General features: G+C 35.2%; 2 protein-coding genes across 2 annotated transcripts in view; one reads left to right on the top strand and one right to left on the bottom strand.

Moving 5' to 3' along the window:
- The window catches only part of LOC126741501 (cilia- and flagella-associated protein 44), a 34,338-nt gene that overhangs the window by 2,277 nt on the left and 7,928 nt on the right, over window positions 1-24,133 (bottom strand). Inside the window, exons 12-35 of the mRNA XM_050447921.1 lie at window positions 21,911-22,181; window positions 21,737-21,848; window positions 21,569-21,682; window positions 20,042-20,141; window positions 19,803-19,989; window positions 19,571-19,743; window positions 19,352-19,494; window positions 19,137-19,298; window positions 18,777-18,966; window positions 15,299-15,487; window positions 15,109-15,242; window positions 14,789-14,933; window positions 14,527-14,726; window positions 12,702-12,939; window positions 12,472-12,652; window positions 12,248-12,416; window positions 9,390-9,528; window positions 9,129-9,328; window positions 8,795-9,071; window positions 3,077-3,257; window positions 2,936-3,022; window positions 2,689-2,884; window positions 2,379-2,631; window positions 1,494-1,659 (exon numbers count right to left, since the gene is read on the bottom strand). Coding sequence (XP_050303878.1) covers window positions 1,494-1,659; window positions 2,379-2,631; window positions 2,689-2,884; window positions 2,936-3,022; window positions 3,077-3,257; window positions 8,795-9,071; window positions 9,129-9,328; window positions 9,390-9,528; window positions 12,248-12,416; window positions 12,472-12,652; window positions 12,702-12,939; window positions 14,527-14,726; window positions 14,789-14,933; window positions 15,109-15,242; window positions 15,299-15,487; window positions 18,777-18,966; window positions 19,137-19,298; window positions 19,352-19,494; window positions 19,571-19,743; window positions 19,803-19,989; window positions 20,042-20,141; window positions 21,569-21,682; window positions 21,737-21,848; window positions 21,911-22,181 — 4,207 coding nt within the window. The remainder of the gene's footprint in view (window positions 1-1,493; window positions 1,660-2,378; window positions 2,632-2,688; window positions 2,885-2,935; window positions 3,023-3,076; window positions 3,258-8,794; window positions 9,072-9,128; window positions 9,329-9,389; window positions 9,529-12,247; window positions 12,417-12,471; window positions 12,653-12,701; window positions 12,940-14,526; window positions 14,727-14,788; window positions 14,934-15,108; window positions 15,243-15,298; window positions 15,488-18,776; window positions 18,967-19,136; window positions 19,299-19,351; window positions 19,495-19,570; window positions 19,744-19,802; window positions 19,990-20,041; window positions 20,142-21,568; window positions 21,683-21,736; window positions 21,849-21,910; window positions 22,182-24,133) is intronic.
- On the top strand, window positions 15,563-18,738 carry LOC126741510 (proteasome inhibitor PI31 subunit). Its single transcript, XM_050447931.1, has 3 exons — window positions 15,563-16,222; window positions 16,284-16,410; window positions 18,495-18,738. The coding sequence occupies exons 1-3, from the start codon at window positions 15,665-15,667 to the stop codon at window positions 18,650-18,652; spliced, it is 843 nt and encodes a 280-aa protein (XP_050303888.1). The 5' UTR covers window positions 15,563-15,664; the 3' UTR covers window positions 18,653-18,738.

Here is a 24,133-nt window from a genome sequence, read left to right as displayed (position 1 = left end):
TAGGCATTTTCCTATTTCTTCAATCAACCGCCTGGAATTAATGAATTAAAATCGAGACAGTTAATATAAAAAATTCAGGGGGCATTGAAAAAAGACAGCATTTACTCTTTAATTCGAAGCAGTTGAGATCGTTATTTTTCTCTTCCAGGGATTTTCTTACTTCTTAGGTTCCACCAACTGCCTGGAATTAATTAATTCCATGCAGTTCAAACAAAAAACTGTCCAAGTTCTTGACGTAGAAAGACGTTTTTATCCTTAAATTAATCCTCACGAACTTCTCTATATTAATGTATAAAAAATACGAGTAGTTCACAATTTATGTCAGAAAATGTCCACTAATGGACACACTTGGACCTTGGTTGACAAAATCTATGAAACAGTTATAAAAAAAGGCTCTTTGTATGCTCCAAAAACCTTTTAAGAGTCATCCATTAAGTTCCTAAAAATATTATCAAGAATAGTGAAAATTTGCAAAAAAAAAGTAACCAAACCAGACCCATCAATAAAAGCTCTATTTAACAGAATAAAGCGAATGAAAAGGGTCAATTTTAAAGAAAACCTTAAAATATAATAGAAAATGGCTTTGAAAATTATATAATTCTAACTTCCAGGCAATTGAAGTCATTTTTCTCATTAAGGGGGGCATAGAATACCTTTAACTTAATATAAGACATTTACTATTAATTCCAGGCATTTGAAGTCGTTGTTCTTCTTTTTCAAGGATTTTCTTACTTCTCAAGTTCAACCAACTGCCTGGAATTAATTAATTCCATGCAGTTCAGACAAGAAACTGTCCAATTTAGGGTTAATTTTTAAAGAAAACCTTGAAATAAACGCGGGAAAAAATGTAAAATGTACAGTCTGGTACTGATCAAAAAATAAAGCTGATAATGGCCACTCAAAATCGAAACGTCGCACTTTATATTGACTAAAGGTGAGAGCGAAAATTTCAATTATCAAATGGCTATAAGAATAAGAAAAGTGACTTTAACTGCCTGGACGTGATACAAAAAGCTTTAAAGATGACAATTTAAACCTCCAGGTAATTTAAGTCATTTTTCTTACGCCGAAGGCATGGAAAATACAATTAATCCAGACAGGATCAGATCCAAAGTAGGTATTCATCCATTCCAGGCATTTTTTATTTCATTACTACATTTAGTGAACCAGCTGGAATGAATAAATTATAGAATGAATTAATTCCAGGCAGTTGATAAAAGAAAATGCTCTAATTGTTCCAATCCTTAACCCAGAATTATTTTTTTACCCTCAAATTCATCTTCAAGGAACTCCCGTACTAAAAAAACCGTAAATCGTGGTCTTGGACCTCGGATAACAAAATTGCTTCTACCTCAGAAACTGTTTGAGGTACAAGGAACGTTTATATAACAACTTATTAGGAAGTAAACGCCCTTTCTTAGCTCCAAAAACCTTTTCCGAGTCATGAATATTTTTACAGTATTGAAACATCACTGGTTTCTCCAAAATTTTACCTATAGCGTCAACTGACGCATCCGAAGCAACAAAATCCACCGGCAAAGTGTCCAACAATCTCTCCACGATCTTCGGTATCAAATAGTGGGGATCATGGATCATCACTTCTGATAAAATCTCGTTTAGGATTTCTTTGGTGCATCTGGTCATGCTGTCCTCGCTGTCCTACAAATGAATAAATGAATGAATCTTTATTTGCAAAAAAATACAACTACAATAATTTTACAGTAGAACCTACAATACAATCTAAGTTTAAGCATTGTCAAACTAATGGGAGAAAAACAAATTGTTTTTCATGTAACATGATTACAAACGATTTTATTAAGTAAAATAGGGATAAAATATTGTAACCGTGGATAAATTATGTATTTTTTAACATTTGTTCTTGTATAAAACGCCAAAATACTAACACATAAATAAATAGTACAAAATTGGAATAAATACAATTAGTAGTTAAATTAGCTTTACGAGGCTCAGCATTAGTTTTTAGGCCATGTACCCCAGTCAAACCCCAAGAATTCCTGTATGTTGTAAGATTTTTTTATTGTGAATTTAAATTTATTAGAATTTTTATTTCATCCGGCAGGCAATTAAAAAGTTTGATAAATAATATTTTAAGATTTCTTTGAGTTAAAGTTAGTCTATGTTTACAACTTGACTGACTGATTTTTGATTCTTCTATCATGAATATGGTGCGTAGATAGGTTAGCAATATTGCATTTTACATATTGGAGTGCTTGTTGTTAAAATGTTGCAGGGAAGATTAATATTTTTAAATTATGGTCGACATGAGTCTGTGCGTTTAGAATTTGTTAGGATTCTTAGTTTTTAGGAAATATTAAGTAAGGAAAATACTTTGTTAGAAATAATTAAGTTTTTCTTACGGTCAGTTCGTTTATAGAAAACAACCGTTCGGCAACCAATTCGATGCTGCTACGTTGCTGCTCATTCAACTCGTCGATCGGTAAATTATCGATGATTTCTTGTATGTAATCGTGCACGCTGACGCACTTCAATATGCCGCTTAGTATCGAAGTGACCAGCTCCTCTTTGCTCTTTTTTATAACGGTTTCATCCACATCAGTCAGTAGTTGTTCCAAGAGTTCGTGGATCAGGTCGGCACTCTCCTGAGAATAACTGTAGAAAATAGTATATAAAAAATCTGTTGTTGTTGTTGTTATTGCAAAACCTTACTATCCAGGAATAGAGATTTCCTTCTTTACTTGTTCATATTCCTCTTCATCTTCTTCTGCATCACTGGTGACATACTCGTCATAGTCCACCCAATGTCTGGCTTGTTCTTCCTGTTCTGCCCTAGATTCTTCTTCTGCCCTTAAACGTTCGTATTCGGCAACACGTTCCTTGTGATGACGCACTTCTTGGGCCATTCCTGAATATCAAAATAATTCATTTACAGCACAATAAAAGAGCTTATACTGACCCTTAGTCTTCAACATCTTGATTTCTTCATTTAAGTCTAATATGGTTCGCGCTTGCTCATTTGTAATGTCTTTCAGTTTTTCAAGGTCTAAAAAAAAAAGGTGCCAAATAGAGTAAAGTTTCGCTTTTTCAAAAGTTTTACCCTTTACGAATCCTTTATGGATCGTTTCCATGTGCTCTATCCGCTCTCTCTTTTTATCCTGGGCGTCCACGAACCGGGCAATGTCTTTCTTTTCCTTACTTATGACCGCCAGCAGTTCCAAACGTTTTGTGTTTTCTTTTATCTCTTTTGCCAGTCGGTACTGGCTGGTAACGATCTTTCTCTAAAGGGTTACACAATTTGATCGTAAAATATGGAAATAGTTGGAATGTCGTTATGTGTAATAGATAGGAGAGAAGGATATTGAGGCTGAGGTTAGATTGGATCTGTACAAACTCTGACTTTGGCCTTATTCTCAGAATAATTTACTGTTATATAATAGCGTAGTGATTCATAGAATGGAAGACTGGATGTTGAAGTCCTATGGAGAGCAAGAGAAACCAACAAGGAAATTTTGATGTGGCCTGTCCAGATGAACATTTTAAGGTATTAAGGACTTCTGTACCTCAATCACTTTTGAAAATAAAGGCATTTTTGTAAACCAACCACTTTAAAAAAAAAACGCTAAAATTTTACAATTTCACATGCATTTCTTAGAATATCTCTCAAACCACCAAAGATATTTTTTTAAAATCTTTCACTGTAATTAAGACCAATGTCTGATGATTTATTTGACATTCGAAACGTTGTGATATCCCAAGATTTTTTACCTGAAAAATTCACTTAGCTAAAGTGATTTCGGTAATCTCAGATCTTTTTTGCAAATTTTTTTAAATATTTTCAATGTTATTTAAGGCTTATAAATAAGAGTTTCACTCAAAGCTGTAGCCTTTCCGGGTGGATATTTTAAGGTATTAAGCATTTTTGTACCTTAAGAACTTTTTACAGTAGAGGCATTTTTTGTGTACAATTTCGACTTTTCAAGGAAAAACGCTAAAATTTTACAATTTCACATGCACTTCTTATAATAACCCTCAAACCACCGAAGATATTTTAAAAAATCTTTCACTCTAATTAGGATCAATTTTTGATGATGTATTTGACATACGAAACGTTTTAATATCCCAAGATTTTATACCTAAAAAATTCAAAAGGAGGAAAGGAAAAAAGACTTAAGAAAGAAGAAATCTTTCGGTCGAATCAAAAACAATAAACTTGACAGATATAAAACAGTCTTCATAATTACCTAATTAAACATCTCTCCCTCTGTACTATTGAAACATGTAAGAAATGGACGATTAGGAAGAGAACGCGAATTGCTGGGCAGGATAAAACACAGGAAAATTGGGTTCCTGGGATAAATACTATGTAATGAAAATTACCATTTGCTCCAATTTGATAGAAGGAAAAATAGAGAGAATAAAAAGTTTAGGCGGAAAGACAATTATTGTTGCTCCGAAATATCAAACATTGTACAAGAGAATTGAAGTGATCGGGAACGATTTTATGTCTTTAAAGCATTTTAACATTTTTTTTAAATTTTATTACGGATCATCGATATATTTTTTGATTATATTTTTCACGAATTTTAATTCATTCTTCGTTACTGCCAGTAATTCCAAATAATTAACTTTTTTAAAGTAGTTGAGTTATTTTTCATTTTATTCTTGCTATAACACCCTTATAACAGAGGATGTTTTCTATATTTTAGGAAAATCGGCAAATCTGTTTAGACTTTCCAGGAATCTAACTGAATTTTTCATGTTTTCCAGTAACTTTAAAGAAATTTAAATGTTATTCATGTCACGTTAATTTGACTATTCGTTAATTTTTATTACCTTTTGGCAATTTTAAATTTTTTTTTTGTTTTTTAGGAGTTCAAAATAATATTTTATTTTTTCGAAGTAGTTATACCGATTGCTCATTTTATTCCAAATATTTTCCCCTTTTATCCCTTTTTTTCCAGAAAATTGACATTTTTATTTTTCAGGAATTTGATTTAATTTTCCGTGTCTTTCATGAATTTAAATATTTTCTTATAACGAATTTTGACTGAATTTGTGTGTCTTACAAATAATTGACATGATTTAAGTTTTTTCCCTTTTTATGTCCTTTTTTCTATCTTCTAAGGAATTGACATCATTTGTTAAATTATCGCGGAATTTGTGTGAATTTTTTACATCTTCCAGGAAGTTGATCCCTCTTTTTCAATAGTGAACTGACATAATTTTTTTTTAATATTTGGCAGTTTAACCAATTTCTTCATTTTATTCCAGGCCTTTTTATTCTCTTTTTTTTGTCTTTTGGGGTATTGAGATAATGTTTTTTATTTTCCAGAAATTTAAAATATTATTTAGTTTTCCTAAAGTAGTTGAACTAATTGTTCATTTTCTTTTATGTATAATCTCCTTTTATCAATTTTTTTGATTTTCTAGGAAATTAATAATTTGTTTTTATCTTTTATATCTACCAGGTATTCAAAATAATATCTAATTGTTTTTGAAGTAGCTGAACTAATTTTTCATTTTATTTTAGGTATGACTTCCTTTTCTTAGTTTTCCGGAACATTTACTTGATTTCATATTTGTCAGGAATTTTGAAGAAATTTTGTGGTTTTCCAGATACGATCCCCTGAAAATTGACATGTGTTAAAAATTTGCCAGGAATTTTTCTGAATTTTCCATATCGTAAAATATGCGTCCTTTTCTGCATCTTTTCTCTTTGCTCCAGACCTCTACTCAATGTACAGTATTATTTTCCTATTTATTATTATTTGAACACAAGACAATTCGACCCTATTTTTGAGTGGGATTTCTTCTGAAATATCGTCTCTTATAGATAGATCAAAGGAGAACACAAAGTCTCGGTCTCAAAAATTCTTTAATTTGTTAGAATGGTGACACGTGTTTCGCTCCTAAGAGCATCATCAGACCTAAAAAATAACGTAAACAAAACCAAATAATATTACAAAAAGACCTTAAAGTATACCTCAAGAAGGTTAAAAACACGCCCGACTGGGTCAAATATACACACACACTGAATGGTAAAATATAAGTTTAAAAAACTGACGTCACAAATATATAAAAAACAATAACATAGAACTTAAATACAAGAAAATAATAAAAAAGTAAAAAGGAACTATCGAGATTTGAACCTACAACCTTGCAGCAAGACTGTTACTGTTTGCTGCATTACACTTATAAGTTAGTCACTTAATGTCGTTAACTCTAAACTGAAATACCTATATTTTACTTTGACTCTCAGGTTATCCTTTATAGGGTTTTCTTCTTTTGATTACAAGTGTAGAGATGACGTAGAAATATTTGGTATAAATACTTATAATAGACTAAGTAGGAAACTGAAAATGTTGGTAACATCAAATAATCATAGATCGGCGGTAAACTTGGAAGAACAAGAGGGGCCGGGTAAGAACTGTTTTTCTTTTCATAAACGCTTTCTTAACCTCACTAATGTATCTTTCACCAAAGAGGAAGAAAATATCCTTAACCTTAACTTAAAATTTAATTTTACCCAAAATATAAATAAAAATGTTAAAGAAATCCTACCAGTGGAGGCTGAGAATATAATTCAATCTAACAATATACCTAATAAAAACATAGTTAGAGCCAGAATTATAAATTTTCTTAATTTAGAAGGGATAAATAGAACACAACTTTAACAAAAGACATTTAAATTCCCTTAAAAATAAAATTCAAACACACAATCTCGTAATAACTAAGGCTATCTGGCGATGATTTTGTTTCGATAAATAAAGATCCCACTCCTAGCTTTTTTTAACAAAGTTAAGAGCTGTCTGGACCGTTGCCTCATAACTTTCGAATATTTCGAGTCCAATAAAGCCAGCCTATACCCTATGAACCCTAGAACTCCCTCACTGTACCAAAAATACATAAAGAAGATATTCCTATAGACTATGAGACGTCCTATGAGGTTTCTTTCGTCAGTCCATCCTCTTGGCTTAGCACTACTCTCAGGACAATAACAGGATTTCAAAATGGATTTTCGATCAAAAATTCAATAGAATTTGCAAGTTTTGTAAACAATATTAATATACCCGATAATGCTATTTTGATCAGCAGGACTCGCTATGGGCTCATGCCTATCACCTTTCTTAAGCGAAGTATTTATGAGCCATTTATAAAATCAAATTATGGTTAGTAAGTTTTTTAAATTTATAATTACATACAAAAGGTATGTCGATGACATTTTTCTAGTCTGGAGACGAAACGACGATGATTTGGCGGGATTTTTTAATTTCGTACATTCTCTTCATAGTAACATAATTTTTACTTTGGAAAAAGAAGTTAATAAGACTTTACCATTTTTGGATTTACTTCTGACTATTATAGGTACAACTATAGAATAACTTTTGAAGGGTACAGAAAACCATCCGCTACGGATAATATTATCCAATTTAATTCCCTTTCTCCTGGCCAACACAAGTATGCTGCTCTTAACTCATTCTTCTATAGATTATTTAATTTACCTCTCTCTAATGTAGCCTTTAAAAAAGAGTACAATATAATACAGTCTATTGCAATCAACAATAACTTCCCTCTATCAAGTTTCAAAAAAGTATATTTTAAGTTTTTTAATAAGTACAAACTATTTCGTACCACATTGTACACCAGGAGGAAAGGGAACGTAATAATAAAAATTTTATATGTTTAACTTACTTTGGAGGTATTTCCCAGGGGGTGGCGAAATTCTTTAAACCTTTTAACATCTCAATCGCTTTAAGACTTCTAATTCCGTAAAGCGAAATCTGGTTAAACCATTGGATAAGCCACATCCGCTTTTGAAATCGGGAGTTTATAGTTTGCATTGTGCCGATTGCCCTACGATTTATGTGGGACAGTCCGGGAGGAAAATTTCCACAAAGGTACAAGAACATCTAGGTCTGGTGAACAAGTTTAAAGCCACCGATATTGTCGAGACCAAGTCAGCGTTGGCCAATCATTTATTGCCAACAGGTCATAATTTTTCCTACCCCAATAATGTGGCAGTGGCATGACTGCCAGAAGGGCAAAAAGCTGGATCTTCTAGAGAAGCTAGAGATTACAAGAGCGAAGAAGAGTCCAGTTTTAACTTGCGTTAACGACGTGTTGAATTTTGAGCCGGGACTCATTTTTAATAACATCTTGTAGTCCCCTCCTTTCTTTCCAAGCTATCGCATGAACGGTACGTGTGGCCTAGCGGTCAAGGCAGCAAACAGTAACAGTCTTGCTGCAAGGTTGTAGGTTCAAATCTCGATAGTTCCTTTTTCCTTATTTTCTTGTATTTAAGTTCTATGTTATTGTTTTTTTATATAATATTTGTGACGTCAGTTTTTTAAACTTATATTTTACCGTTCAGTGTGTGTTTATATTTGACCCAGTCGGGCGTGTTTTTAACCTTCTTGAGGTATACTTTTTTGTTTTACTTTAAGGTCTTTTTGTAATATTATTTGGTTTTGTTTACATTATTGAATTTTTGAGACCGAGACTTTGTGTTGTTCTCCTTTGATTTATTTATATCAGGTTCATCATATTAATATGGACGACTTCTTTCAATTCTTATAGATAGTTTTTATTTAGTGTATCGGCTTTTTATTTGTATCATTTTCAAATCCCTGGAAAGCATTTTATTTTAAGAGTCCTATCTAGTCTAGTCTTCGTATAAATTCGAGTCTTATAGCAGATACAGTTACATTGACTTCCCACTGGAAACAACCAAAAAAACTACACTTCTTTCATCAATAAAACTTCCCAAACATATCAAAAGAAAGTGGAAACTCTAAAATCATCACTAATTATGTACCTGCCAACGTTTTAATTCATCAATATAAATCCCACGCACGTCCGTCATTTTAATTCTCAACTCGTACACCAGCTTTTTGAGCACCACCTCCTCCAACTCGTTCACGTAACTCTTTTGGAAGTTCTTCTGCAACACGGCGCTCTCCAGCTCGTTTATATCCACCACTTTGCCAAACTTGATTTTCAGCAGGCTCACTATCTCCTTCTTGAGGTACTTTACCTTGCGTTTCATGTAAAGGATGTCCTTTTTCATGCGGATCAGGTGTTTTAGGTAGGTACTAAAAAAATTAACGTAACCTAAGGGTTTTGTTTTGATGGAAACCTAATGGTTTTACTCGTGTTTTCCTTGTTCGGTTAAGGCGTCGTTGTGTAAAAGAGTAACGCGATTGTACAGGCTGGTCAACTTGGAGCGAGAGAACACCAGAAAGTTCGATATGAGCATGTCCTCGGTTATTTTATCGGTTTCGCAGTAAATCTGGTCCAGAGTTAGCACGATCGTGCATTTCACTGTATTCAGTTTAGTTTGCTTCTCCCTCTGTAATGAATAAATTGTATAAAACCGAGATTATTCCCCCAAAAAGAACGCAGTAACTTACTCTGAACTGTTCCAGTTTTTCTCTTTCCTGGTCGTAATTACGGCTCAAAATCACCATTTTTCTTTGGGCCACTTCGATTTCCTTCTTGGTCAGTTCCAGGATTCGTTGTTCTTCTCGCTCGGTTTGTTCCAGTTCGTGTCTAAAATATTATAGCTTAAAGAGGTTTCCTGGATAACCCTTATTAGTTTAAAATTGGTTTTACACTACTAAATGACTTAAATTTTTACTTTCAGGCATTCGAATTTAATTAGAAGCGGTGTTTTTTGTGGTTAAATTGGTCAATTTCTAGAAGAAAATCACGTTTGTTTCTAGCCAACGTTCTACAATAGATAATATTTTAAGAAAGGTTTGGACATTTTAAAGAATGGTGCTGAAGAAATCGGCGTAAGAGTTGAGTATTACAATAACGTGAGGCAGGTATGTGAATTTTGGGATAATTACAAATTTTGAGATATCGCAACGTTTCGGATGTCAAATACAGGGTGCGGCATAATTGTCTCTCTGTTTTTAAGGCATAATAAAAAAAATGTTATTTGAAATACAAAGATTTTATTTTTTTATTTTAAAAGTACAACTAAAACATTTTTGTCCTATGTGGTCTTGAAGAGTATATCTGGCAAGTGCCGTCCACTATTATCGAAGCACTGGTGCAAGCGACTTCTGAAGTTTCGTATAACTCTTGCAAGCATTTCTTGGAGTATTCTGCGAATTTCCTGGCGGATTGCATCCTTTAGTTGTCTAATAGTCGTTGGACGATGTTTGAAGACTTTAGGTAACCCCACAGAAAGAAGTCGCAGGGCGTTAGGTCGGGCGAGCGTGCAGGCTAAGAAATATCGCCTCTCAAAGAGAGCAAACGTCCGGGGAAAATTTCTCTCAATACTTGCATTGAAGCTCGAGATGTGTGAGCCGTTGCCCCATCTTGCTGAAACCAGGCATCTTGCACATTGAGTCCTGCAAAGGCTCGGGCGAAAAAATTGTCGAGATCGATCATCGCTATATAGCGTTCCAAATTGAAACAGTAACAGCGTGATTTTCTTCTTCAAAGAAGTAAGGGCCGATTATGCCCATTTCAGACACGGCGCACCAAACTGTCACTTTCTCACTATGTAGAGGCTTCTCGTGTATCTCTCTCGGATTATCAGCGGCCCAATACCGAAAGTTTTGCTTGTTTATCCAGCCAGACAAGTAAAAATAAACTACGTCACAAAAAAAAACTGCGCCCCGAAGTAAATTTTGAAGCATAATTTCACATGCAGCACGTCGATTGTTCCAATCACGTTCTGATAATTCCTGTGCCAGAACCATCTTGTATCGATGAAAACGAAGATCCTTGTGAAGAATTCTTCGCACAGTGCGGTCAGATAAACGAAGGGCAGCTGCGTGTCTCCGTGCATCACGATCTCAAAGTTTTCGGGTGTCCGAGCTGTCCGTGGCCAACCACCTCCTTTTTTGATAACAGATCCAGTTTCTCTAAAGTTCTTGACCCACAACACAATTGATTTTCGGTCCGGGACTCGTTCATTTCGCGGAATTTGGAACCTTATCCGGAACGCTCGTTGCGCAGCAATAACCGATTTTCGCGGAGGTACACTTCCAATGCGCGCTGTGCGTTGATCCACATGATGCTTCAGACTAAAACCACATAACACATAAGAATTCTTATGTGTTATGTGACTAAAACATGTTTAAACAAAACTGTTTCCCATACGGCTCTTAGTGGCGGTTACAAGCCCCACTATTCTGCGACGCCGCACGACATTACGAGGGAAGGTTAAAAATAGGGGGACAGTTATGACGCACCCTGTACAAAATCTTGAAAAAATTGCTCTTAGTTAGACTGAAAGATTTTTTAAAATATCTTTGCTGGTTTGAGAGATATAGTAAGATATGCATGTATAATTGTAACATTTTTGGGTTTTTTCTTAAAAGTCCCAATTTTCTGGTTTACAAAAATGCCTCTACTTTCAAAAGTTCTTAAGGTACAAAAATGCTTAATACCTTAAAATATTCATCCTGAAAGGCCCCATCTTTGAGTGAAATTCTTATTTAATAGCGTCAAATCATTTTGAAAATTTAAAAAAAAAAATGGAAATTTTACAAAAAAAAAACAGCGATTACCGAAATCAGTTTACCCAAGTGAATTTTTTAGGCATAAAATGTTGGGATATTACAACGTTTCGAATTTCAAATACATCATCAGACATTGGTCTTAACTAGACTGAAAGATTTTTTACAATATCTTTGCTGGTTTGAGAGATATAGTAAGAAATGTATGCATAATTGTAAAATTTTACCGTTTTTTTTTAAAAGTCCCAATTTTCTGGTTTACAAAAATGCCTCTACTGTCAAAAGTTCTTTAGGTACAAAAATGCTAAATACCTTAAAATATTTACCCTGAAAGGCCTCAACTTTGAGTGAAACTCTTAGTTAAGAGCCTCAAATATCTTTGACATTATTTTAAAAAAATGGAAATTTTGCAAAAAAAAAACAAATTACTGAAATCACTTTAGCTAAATAAATGTTTCAAGCATAAAAATCTTGGAATAGCCCAACGTTTCGGACGTCATTACATCATCAGACTTCGCTCTCAATTAATCTTGTAGAAACAAATAGATTCCTTGAGAAATTGATAATTTTTTCACAATCTTAGGTCACCAACTCACAAGAAGCTCTATGAAACCTTCCTGACACAGGAGTAGATAGAATGGATACGTTGGCTAACAAACGTTTGAGAACAAATCAACCACAAGTATTTCGACTTAATGTTTCACCTCCTTCAAGCGATTGAAGCAACTTAACTTGAATTTGAAATTTCCGGAACGTATCTACATCTACTGAAATTTTATGATCACTAATACCTTTTCGATCTTAAATCAACGGTGAAATTATATAATACAGGATCGCATCCCTTGGGACAAACGTTCAAATCCTGTTTAATGAAACCAAAATCTCTGGAGTCGATGCTGCCCGTGTCGTCTCCATAGTCGCTCTCATCAGAGCTGGAGGACGAAGAGGAGGAACTTTCATCTGAAAAATATCGCGTGTGCAAAAACCGACATTTATCAAGAGGTCTTATTCTTACCGTCGGTTTTGACCTTGGGCGGTTTGTATTTCTTCTTGAAAACCTTCTTCAGGAAATCGTAGAACTTGTTGTTCTCCACCGCAACTTTAAACTTCTCCTGGATTTTGTTCTCTTCGATTTTCAAGTTTTCCAGCTTAATTTCTTGGTTCAGCTTGTCGGCCTTCAAATAGTCCTCGACATCCTAAAACAGGGACTTCAAAAAGCTGTAAACTTTTTAGAGACTTTATTACCTCCAGTTCATGGACCGCACTTAGCTTATTATTGACCGCTTGGGAGAGTTTGTCCTCTTGTTCTTCGCTACTTTTTAAAATCTGCAATTCCTCGTTCACGCATACGATGTAAATGTCGATAAAATTCCCCCGAATTAGGATCGGGAGTCTCTCTTTACGCGTCTCGATTATCCGATTATTGAACTCGTTGATTAAATCGTCCATTTCGCTTAGGGTTAGACGTAGCGCGAAGTATATGCTGAAATAAGCGTATATAGCGTAAATAACACAGGTGCGACTTTTCCGAAATTATCGCCATCTTGGCAACGTCTCAAAGCGATCATATTAAGACGGTTTTGTTACCATATTCGCGTGAAAAACGATGGAATTGTAAATGCACTTTTTATGCCAACATACGAATTAATAATTAAGGATTTTTAGGAAGAAATAAATTTAACTTGGCAACGTCTGACATTAAAAGTGTCGTGTCATTTATTAGACCTTTGTGCTTTGTGGGCTAAATTGGGCGTTTCTAGACATTTTAGATAAGTCGTCAACGTCGCATTACGTTCTTGTTCAATAATAGCTGTCAAAGTTTGACAATAATTTTTAAACGCATTTTATGCTAACAAAACTCTAAAAATCCAGAATTGTTCTAGAAAACTTGGCAACGTCAACAAAATTACTATATAAAATGACACCAAGGGTGTGAAGTAATAGGATCGATTACTTGCATTGGCAACGTCGCATTTTTTGTTTAGTTATAATTGTCAAAGTTGACACCAAAGGTATTGATAGTGTTGCCACAAAATTCAAGAAATTTCTGGAAAAAAAATTAATTGGCAACGTTGGAAATTATTATGTAAAATGACAGCAAGGGTGTGACGTAATTGGAACACTCTAGTCATTTAAGTTAAGTAACACTTTCAAGTGTTGAAGTTTGACAGCGCAAGTATTAACAATGTTGTTACAAAATTCAATAAATTTCTAGAAAAAAAATCAACTTGGCAACGCTGGAAAACATGATGTGGAAATGACAAAAGGAGTGTGACGTAATTGGACCTTTCTAGACAATTTTTTTTATTTAAAGTTGGCAACGTCGCAAAAGTTTTTGTTCATTTATACTTGTCAAAGTTTGACAGTGTTGCCACCTATAATTGCGTGACAGAATAATTTCGTTAATTATTAAACTTATATTGTAAGATGCCAATGGTAATTGGAACTTTCTAAAAAATCGCCGTTAAGTTGACATGATAAACGTTTTTTGTGCCATGTTGCCAATATTTGTATTAAAATGTCTTGAAGTGTCTAAAACGCGGAAATTTTATTCTAGAAATGTAATGGTTTCCAACACTGCAAAATTACAATAAATTTTTAAAATATTTCATTTTTTCAAGCAAAAAATTAAACTTGGCAACGTTGCAAAATATGACGTAAATTGACACCAAAAGTGTGACGCAATTGAACCTCTAAAAATCGTCGTTAAGTTGACAACGTCGCATTCACATTTTTATTGCGTTATACTTATTAAAGTTTAACGGCGGACATATTTGCAGCAACGTGATTGAACGGTTTTCTTGCCATATTGCCATTAGTTGCAATAATTAATAGTAAATTCAACTCATAAAGACAAGAAGAATAAATTGGAAAAAGACCTTTTCAGAAAAAAAAATCTACTTGGCAACGTTGGATGGAGTGTACTGTCACTGTCCGCACGACCCTTCTGACGCCATCGCGTTTGTGTACAAAAACGCGCGGAAATTTGAAGTTTTTTTGAGGTTATGTTATCGCCCTTTTGACATTTGTGCGTTTTCAGAATTAATATATTAAAAAAATAAATAACTACCGATTCATTCTGATACTCCTCAGGCATGCCTCGAACGGGGTGTCGACGGTTTCCGGGTAAGAAATCAATTCTTCGTAAGTCATGTCCGCGACCCTCCCTACTTCCTCGCTCGGAATCGAACTTTGAAAGAATCCATCGACGAACTTCGGATATCCTTTCGAGGAGAGCAGGAATCGTTCCAACTGATCCAGATTAGGTTTCTACGGCCAAAAAAGAACAAATAAGTCTTACCTAAGTTTTTTTTTTAATTATAAAATAACACCTGCACATAGATCTGTTGGGTGCTCAGCATCACTTCATAATCTTCCGTATCGGCCGACTCCGTTTCCGGCAGTACCACTTTCACTTGTAGTTTTTCCTCTGGAAACTCGTTCGGGTCATATTCCGGTATCGGCGGTCCATTTCGCCTATTTACAAGTAGTACGCATTAGTTTTAGCTAAAAGTTTCTTTAACTTTTTCAAGATGTCCGCCTCGCGCCATTTTGAATTTTCATTTTTACGTCAAAATCGTTTGGGCGTTTCTACAGTCAATTTTAAGCGGTTCTGGTTACAGTTTGATTACGTCACTTTTGTGATGCTTACCTAAACTCCTCGGGTAACTCCGAGTTAATTTCATCCACCCTCATTTGTTTTTTCTTTAAAATATCGAGGAGTTTATATTTGTAGTCTCGAATATCATAGACTTTTTCGATAAACTCGTGCCGAATAGTGAATTGCTAAAAATTGCACAAATATTAACGCGTTTCTTTTTTTCTAAATAATTATCATTCACCTTCAGACGCGTCTCCAATAATTTCTTGTAATGTTTCACCGTAGTTTCCCGATCCTCCAAAGCGACCTTATACGTGGGACTCTCTTTCAATTTATAATCGCCAAAGGACTCTTTAGCTTCCTTCAGGAATTTTTCATCGTCAGGGTGATTTTTGCCAGGAACTGGTTTACGCGCCAAAAAATCTTCCCACTGAAAATATAAAAGGCGCCATCTCTCGGTGCACATCAGTTTCCCTCCAAAACAAGAAGAAGAGTGACAGTTGACGTTTAACAAATAAACAAACAAACCTAACCTCGAAGTTGACGATGACAAACGTTTATTTTCAAACAAAAATTTCGATAAATTCCCAGTGAATATCTCTCAATCATGGCGACCAGCCTCTTCGGCTGGGATCTTTTATATGGGAGCGTACAAAACGACATCAAAAACAACAGAGACATCCTGGTTTGCCTCACCCATTTGGTGTTGGTCTCAAACGGGTTCAAATGTATCGGTCTAGGGGAGAGTAAAACCATCGACGGTACCGAGCCGAAGAGCGAGACCTTACCGAAAGGCTGGAACGACGACTACACCATCAGATACTTGTACCAAGGCAGACTGTACAATTTAAATGCAACAAGTTTGGACGATGGGGTCATCATTAATTTAATCCGTATTGATGAACGCACTGTCAGTTCGGTACAGTTTAATTTACGCCAAGTAGCCCAGAAAACCGGCACCCTGGAGGAAATAATACCCGATTATAAAAGTCTCGTGGACCGGATCAAAGAGGACTTAATCGATAAAGTGGTGGTGTCGACAAAGAGCAAGAACGTGTCGAGTCAAACTGATCCGCCCGCTTCAAGAAGCAATGTCCCAGATCCTTTGTATGAGCCCCCACGTGTACCCGGAGGTTCCGCACCAATATCTCCCGTACAGCCTCTGGTAAGACTAAATAAACAATTCTTTTTTTTTTTAAGGTATAACCTAGAAATTTATTTAATAGAACCCTTATGATTATGGGCGTTCTGACTTGGATCCTTTCGGAATTGATCCATTAAGGGTGGGGCCTAGGATTGGCCCCGGATTGGGTGGTGGCGGAATGTTGTTTCAACCACCTACAGGCTTACCAGGTAAATTTTTTAATGTATAGTCAATCTGTTCTCTAAATATTTTCCTGTTAACTAACAATTCAAACTCTGTAAATCAAGTTCAAATTTGAATGTTTCACAGTTTGGCATAACAATCTCTCAAATTTATTCAGTACATTGAAAGTTTCAAGAATCCTGACCCCAATGGGTTGCCTCCTATCTTCTTAAAACATTGCGGTTTTATTATCTCCAAACCTTTGTTTATATTATTTAAGTTATCTGTAAAGAAAAAGGTATTTTCCCCGATTTTTGGAAATCAAGCCTTATTACGCCCATTTCCAAGTCTGGTGAAAACATTCAGGTTAAGAATTATAGACCAGAAATTATCCTTAGTCTATCCCAAAGCTTTTTGAGAGGATTGTTCATCGGTTTTTGCTGTGTCATGTTGATGTGGTTAATGACTCACTTTTACTAATTTTATTATCCAATCTTTTGAGGAGGGTTGTCATGCACATGCAGTGTATATGGAATTCAGGCTATTTTGTTAAGCAAATACAGCCTTACAGATCCCCTATATATGTGGCTGAAAAGCTACTTGTCTATTTATTTGTTTATTTATTCCTGCCAAAAAGTACAAACTCTTATACAAGTCAAAAAGTATTACAATTAAAATGACAATAATAAAATAAAACCTATCCAATAACTGTATAATAAGATTAGATAATCCATAATTAAAGAAAAAATACATCAAGGATCAAGCATTAAGCACTAAGTAAAACTAACAAATACAAAGCAGCTTGAACAGAAATACAATATAAACATGAAGAACACAATACTCCTAAAAAGCCACAGTGGAATGAAGAAATTTTTCATATGAGTAAAAAGGGTTGTTAATAAAGAAATCTTTAACTTTATTTCTGAATATAAAAAGTTGCAGAACCCTTACAGAGGCTTCACTCCATAGTGTGAAACCCCAGTTCTTGATCTGGAGAGTTGATGGAAAGGCGGAATTAAGGAGTCATTATTTATGGTCGGAGGTAGTTATCAGCATATGAGCAAAAAAACTAAGAATCTTAGGATATTCCATTTTGTTTTTTGGTATTTTGAAAAGTACATAAAAAATATTTGAATTCTTCTCTTACTAGACAGTCCATCTAAGACCTGCAACAAAATATTATCCTTCTTCACCTCTCTGGGGATATATACCAAAATTTCTAAAATACATTCACTTCAAAAACCTGCTCTGAACTCCTTCAACCATTGCCATCCAGATACTGTACGAGGGGTACCAAATAATGGACCCATATTCCAAGATTGGCTAAATTAAGCTATCAAAAAGATGGAGACTCACTTCAACATTTAGCTCTTTTGGGCATTTTCTACTTTAGGTAAAATGTGTTTAGAAAATGAAAGAGTTGGGTCAAAAATTACTCCTAGATCTCTTTAAGGTGTAATTAAAATTTATAGGATTACTATTAAGGGTGAACGAAATACAAGCGCACTTACTGACATTTAATCTGAAGCTATTTAATTCGCACCTGCTCGCAAAATTCATCTTGCAATCATTCTCTGACTGAATCTGAAGGAAATTTTAATTTCGGCATATTGAAACCTACATTTGAGATATCAGTGAATTCGGCAAGTAATAGAAGGAGATACATCTAAGTCTGACAAAGATTTCAGATATGCACACTGTCTTACTCTATCACATGCTTTCTCCATATCTGTATATAGATAACATCAACCTGGGATTTTCTGTTAATAGCTTCATATTAACAGAATGAGGCAAGATTAGTGAAAGTTGATTTTTTTGGCCATGTTGACATGAAGTAATGCGACCAGCTATTTTACCAAATAGGCGCTCAATGTTTAATATAGGTTTTTCTTCTCTTGTAAAATGTTTTATATTTTTGCAAATTGGACAATTGGAAGAGAAATAGGTAAGTAACATAGGAGCAACGCAATCATTCTCTATGTCAACTTGAAACATGTTATTTTTACTTTAGAAGCCACTCACATCTATATTAAATCAGTACAATAAATTTGGTAAAAGTTTGTCGTCAAAAACCAGCATAACCCTAGTTGTGGTTACCTAGGCCATTCTACTATAATTCAATAATTTTCAGGTCCAGGTACTAATCCAGGTATAGCCCCTGGGTCATTACCACCTGGGGCACGTTTTGACCCCTTTAGACCCCCGGAAGGACTGCCACGGCCAAGGGGGCCTCAGAGACCCGACAACGACGATTTCCCCCCACCCGGTTACGACGATATGTTTATGTAAACGCTTTAAGATATAAGGTTAAAATTTTTATTGGAATAATTATTTAGGAACGGAATATAATACACTTTATTGATTTTAAAAAGCCATTTGGAGTTTGATTTTTAAAAGCCATTTTTATACTTACCTCCTTGGTCCTTTGTTTCCACTTTATTCGTCTTTTTCGGTACTTTTTTAACAGTCGCGTCAGCTTGGGCCCCAACCGAAACTCCAAAACCGACGGAGACAAACTCAACATGAAGAATTCCAGCGGGGACTCGCTCTTGTCCAGTTTGCTGATCATCGGTTTTTGGGTCTGCTGCACCCTTTCCGGGGGCCTATAATAAACCGCTCCTTTATATAAAGTTACACCTTTAAAGACCCTTGAAATTATATTCTGGTAAAAATATCGACTTACTGCCTCCTTATTCGTTTTAAAGTGCTTGCATGGACAGACAAACGGTTTCATATTGCGTACGTTTTTTATTGAAGTCATATAGGTACTTACCTGCCTTTGCCAGATTCCTCTTTCAGTTTTTGTTCGACTAGTCGCAACATATCGTCGAAGCATGGCGGAGTTTTCGGTTGTCGGACGGTCAGAATTTCGCACTCGGGGTTGTTAATCCCCTTAACCTTGACCGGGTGTCTGTCGCAAGAACCTAGAAAATAACTAGGGGCTTCTGTTGATTTAATTGTACCGTAAAAGGGGTGCATGCATCTCACTTTTGCAGTTTCGTGACTAGAATTTTCGATTTTTCCACGTCGTAGGCGAGTTTTTTACGGACAATTTCCACCTTGTCCGCGAACATTTTGTTTACGTGGTCCGCCACCCTCTGGTCCGGCTCTAGTTCTTCTCTAGGAATAATCTGGAGCAAACAAATAACAGATTATTTCCTGATCTGAAATTTCCAGACCTGCAGTATATATGGTACAGGTTCTTACCTGACTTGGCAACAGCTTGGAGTTCCTCACCATCAACTTCTTGTATCGCTCTTTCAGATTCTTTAAGATCTCTCTGATTTTATTTTTATGCTCGTTGGCCAGCTTCTGAATCCGATCGTCTTCGGCCTTCAGTTTCACCTCTTCCAAGCTGAGTTTGGTCACAGTGTCCACGTCTAAAATCCGCAGGTGTTCTTTCAAACTAAGTCACTTTGTAGGGAAAACGTGCTTTTACCGTGTGCCGAGCTACAGAGGTGGTCGTCCCTTTTTTGCCTAAACATCGGCCTACGGTACTGGTATTCTTTGGGGGAAAACCGGTAGGCGAAAATGTTTCCGTCGTGGCCGCAGCTAAATAAGTATTTTTCGTCGTAGCTGAAGCACAGCATCGGCACGAAACCGTTTTGATTATCGTGCATCGAAATCTAAATGAGAAAATAAGGTTTTCGACAATTCGCTTTAAGTATGCATTATTACCGTAAAATAATCGCTCAGATCAGTGTAGTCCTCGGGATTAACTTTATTGACCCGTATACTGCCGTCTTGCATCGCGAATATTAAATATTCACCGTTATGCCTGAAAAGTGGGGCCTTAATATTGATAAAAATTTGACATTGGAATAGATGAAATCAATAATGTCCTGTCCTATGTCACTAACAACCCTTTTAAATCAATGCTTTAAAAAATGGAGGGAGTTTTATTATTACCATCAGAGTTTACCTGACTGAGTTCAGGGCTCATGTTATAAATGTTTCTTTTGATACTGCAACATTTCCAAGTAATCTTAAGGTTTCCCTTGTGACACCTCTCTTTAAAGGTGCAGGCAAACCAAATGTCACTTTTGCCCTGATTTTCTAAGGTTATTGGGAGAAGTAACATGAAACAAACTCTAAGTCACAGGTCTCAAATGTATTAAAATAAAAGTCAATGGATTACACGTGTTTCGCCCATAATAGGCATCATCAGATCCACTGTAAAAAGATACAGCAACAATAAGCTTTATAAAAACTTACCAACTAAACCTTATTTACACTAAAATCACAAGATTCCTACACTCGGTAAATCTTATTTAATTTTTTTGTATTTTTTATATGTTCTTAATTTTTTGATATTTGCCTTTAAACCTAACCATGTCCCGAAGGTTACATATTTCGCTTAAAAAAGTATCATCAGTATACTAAGCAGGTCATCTTGTGAGTTATATTACTAATTTATAAGGTCTGATGATGCTTTTTTAAGCGAAACATGTAACCTTCGGGACATATTAAAAAAAAATGAGACCAAAACTTTCTTTTAAAAAAAAGCACAAGGTAGGAAGTTACTACCTTGTAATTTTAGTGTAAATTAGGTTTAGTTGGTAAGTTTATATAAAGCTTGTTGTTTCAGTTTCTTTTTACAGTGGATCTGATGATGCATATAGTCTGGGCGAAACACGTGTGAAATCCTTTGACTTTTATTTTAATAAATTTGAGAGCTGTGACTTAGAGTTTGTTTCATTACTATTAAATATGGAATTTGGCAATAATGATTTAAATGTAAGCGAAAATGCCAAGATGATAAATCAACACCTTCCACTGGTCATACCATATAAACCAGCAAATAAAGTTAAATTCTAATTGTTAAGGTATTTGAATAGTTTGCTAACTTTGAATATATTGCTAAAAAATCTCCACATTATGCATATATAAACTATTTAACTCTCTACCAGAACACATAAAAAGAATTGTATCAGTTGGAGGGTTTAAGGCTGCAATTTGTTAGTAAAGCTGGAACCCTACTGTTCAAGAGATTATTGTACCTAAACCATTATTAATTAACCAAAAACCTTTTTTAAACTTCCCGCCCTTGTGTAAAATTCAAATTTGGCGCCGAATTAACCAGGCCGTTCACCAACGTGATTGGCTAATGAATTTAAATGCGACGCCTCTTATAGAGGTCGCCTTCTGTGATATGCCTTGCAAAATTTCGCTATCTAAGGCTCGATTCATAAGTAATCCACTTACGTATAAATATAGGTGTTCACTTCCATGTCATTTGCGCCGTCCAACTGCCGAAAATATACAGGAACGTCGTCTTTTTGATCGATATGGTACTCGTAAATGTATCCCGCGTCATAACTGAAAAAAAATTGGGACAATTGGTTTAAATGGTGAAAATTTAAGAGAAATTACCCGGCCATCGATAACCATATGGTGTCCCTAGTGGTGTACTTGAGCCAAATGATCGCGTTGGGCACCTCCGGGAAGAAGAGCGGTTCCAGTACTTCTTCGCTTTCCGAGTCGGCTAAAATAAAAACACGAAAAACCCCCCAAGCGTGACGTGACGTGTTTCCACTTAAAACCAACCTAGAAACGTCTCTTCGTCAATCTCCAGGCCCGGATTCTCTTTCTTTATCTGTTCCATTTCGATTCTCTTTTTCGCCACCTTTTTCTCTTTCCTCTCCTCGATTTCGCGTATTTTTATGTCCCTCTTGATCTGCGACTTGTACGACTTGAAGACGTTATATCGGGCGGTCAAATATAAATTAAACGAAATGCTAGTATAGGACTGCTCTTCGGAGGGCAATTCAATTTGCATCATTTCTCCATGGATACAGCCCACGAGTACCTCGTTGATCTACGAATATGTCACAACTTCATAAGGGTAATTCAAGAGCTTGCTCGCAAAATTTAACTTTAAACCTCTTGCGCTACATTTTATAGAAACTGAATAGTTCGCATCGAGGTTATATCGATTTTAAAGGAAATTTAATTTTTTATTAATAAAAAAATCAAACTACTATGTCACATACTTTTGGGGAATAACAAACATTTTCAAAAAAGTTCGGACTTTTTGCAGCAACAGGACTAAGGACTTGTAATATTTTGAAAGAAATTTGCTATTTGTCGGTAAAGACAGTGAAACAAAGGTACAAAATTTATTTTATTTAGAAAAAATTAGGGCACAACAAGACTGAATATGTATTGCTTGTTCATGATCAAGGCAGTCACCTTCTTCGTTATCTTTCATCAGGTCTAATTCGGTATCTGATTTTAGCACTTTATTATTGCTATTAGAATGGGTATTTTCCAGTAAATTCTTGTACCAATCTAAGTCCAAATCTTCTTCTTAATTTTCTCCCAAATGTCTAAAAGTAGAGTTTTTCAAACATTTGCTTAAGGCATTTTAGGCAACTGGAAATTTGTAGAGGTTGTTCCTCGTTTATTAAATTATGTTTCAAACTTCCGAATATTAGCATAATAATAATAAGCCTTTATGTCCAACAGGCAACTTTCCCAATAATAGGAAACATAGTTAAAAAAAACACACACAAACAAACCTAAAAGAATGAAAAGAAAAGAAAAAAGTCAAAAGTCACAATCTCAAAAGTTATCCAAAAAATTAGAACAAATAACTATTAATATGATATAAAAACCCAATTATAAAAGTTTAACAATAAGATAATCACATATTCAACAAAATTAAATTAACTGCAATATACCTCCTAATGATAACTTAAACACATGGGTCTTAATCCCAAAAGTAATGATCCACCAAGATATCGACAATCACATGAACCGGAGAGAAATGTATATCGCACATGTGACAGATCCGATTAAATATAGCGCATATTGTATATAGTGGCGATTTCAACAGGATGTTAGTATGAGGCCTTGGCAGAAAGAATGTTAGGGGTTGTCTAGCATTAAGCCTAGACACCATAAAACGTACACCAAAAAGAAGTACAGGACTATCAATGAATCCATTCAGTAACCCATGCAGGAATTTTACAGAGGAGATCATTCTTCTGAGATGTAATGGATGTAGATTGAAGCGTTTTAATAGTTGCCGATGATCAAACCCTCTTACCGGATATATGCCATCTTGCCTGAAGGCTAAAAACTTATCTAGCAAATCTACGCTGAACAGATTCAAGGAGACCAACATGGTTCTGATAGAGCGGGTTCCATATAATGCAGCCAAACTCCAGTTTTTATCTCACCAAGCAACAGAAAAGCAGTCTTAATGTAGATTCCAAAGTAAAACTTTGAGAACTTCTAATTATGAACCCAAGCCTTCTCAGGGCTGACTTGACTATGTTGTTGAAGTGTGGAACGAATGTAAATTCAGAGTCAAAGGTGATCAGTAATTTGCTCTAATCTACTCAAAATAGTATCATTAATAAAGTAATTAAAATTTAAGGGTGTTTTTGATCTAGAGTAACTGACCACACTACTTTTAGCCGCATTCAAGCCTAACCTGTTAACAGCGCACCATACCTCCAATGTATTTAAACAGTTCTGAAGAAAAACACAATCCTCCAAACCATATAGTTACAGAGTAATGAGATTGGCCTGTAGTTCACGATTTGATCAGAGTCCCCAACTTTTAAAATAGGTATTATTTTAGCAGTCTTCCAAATTTCAGGAATTTGCTCTGTTGACAGTATTAAGTTGAAAATGTAGGTCAGCGGATCAGCCAGGACACCAATGCAATCTTTAATCAAGAAGCTAGGTACACCGTCTACACCAGATGTTAACTTATTTTTGAGTTTCTTACTAGCCAAAATAATCTGGGAAGAATCAACG

This window comes from Anthonomus grandis, chromosome 10 (assembly GCF_022605725.1).
Source record: "Anthonomus grandis grandis chromosome 10, icAntGran1.3, whole genome shotgun sequence".
Classification (NCBI taxonomy): domain Eukaryota; kingdom Metazoa; phylum Arthropoda; class Insecta; order Coleoptera; family Curculionidae; genus Anthonomus; species Anthonomus grandis.
Note: the sequence above shows the minus strand (reverse complement) of the source record. Positions and strands in the feature narration are given on the sequence as shown.

Bases quoted from the DNA above. Each gene is read 5' to 3' on its own strand.
- LOC126741510 (XM_050447931.1), top strand. From the start codon at position 15,665: ATGGCGACCAGCCTCTTCGGCTGGGATCTTTTATATGGGAGCGTACAA. The intron at 16,223-16,283 runs GTAAGACTAAAT...TTTATTTAATAG, and splicing joins TATCTCCCGTACAGCCTCTG to AACCCTTATGATTATGGGCG. The intron at 16,411-18,494 runs GTAAATTTTTTA...AATAATTTTCAG, and splicing joins ACCACCTACAGGCTTACCAG to GTCCAGGTACTAATCCAGGT.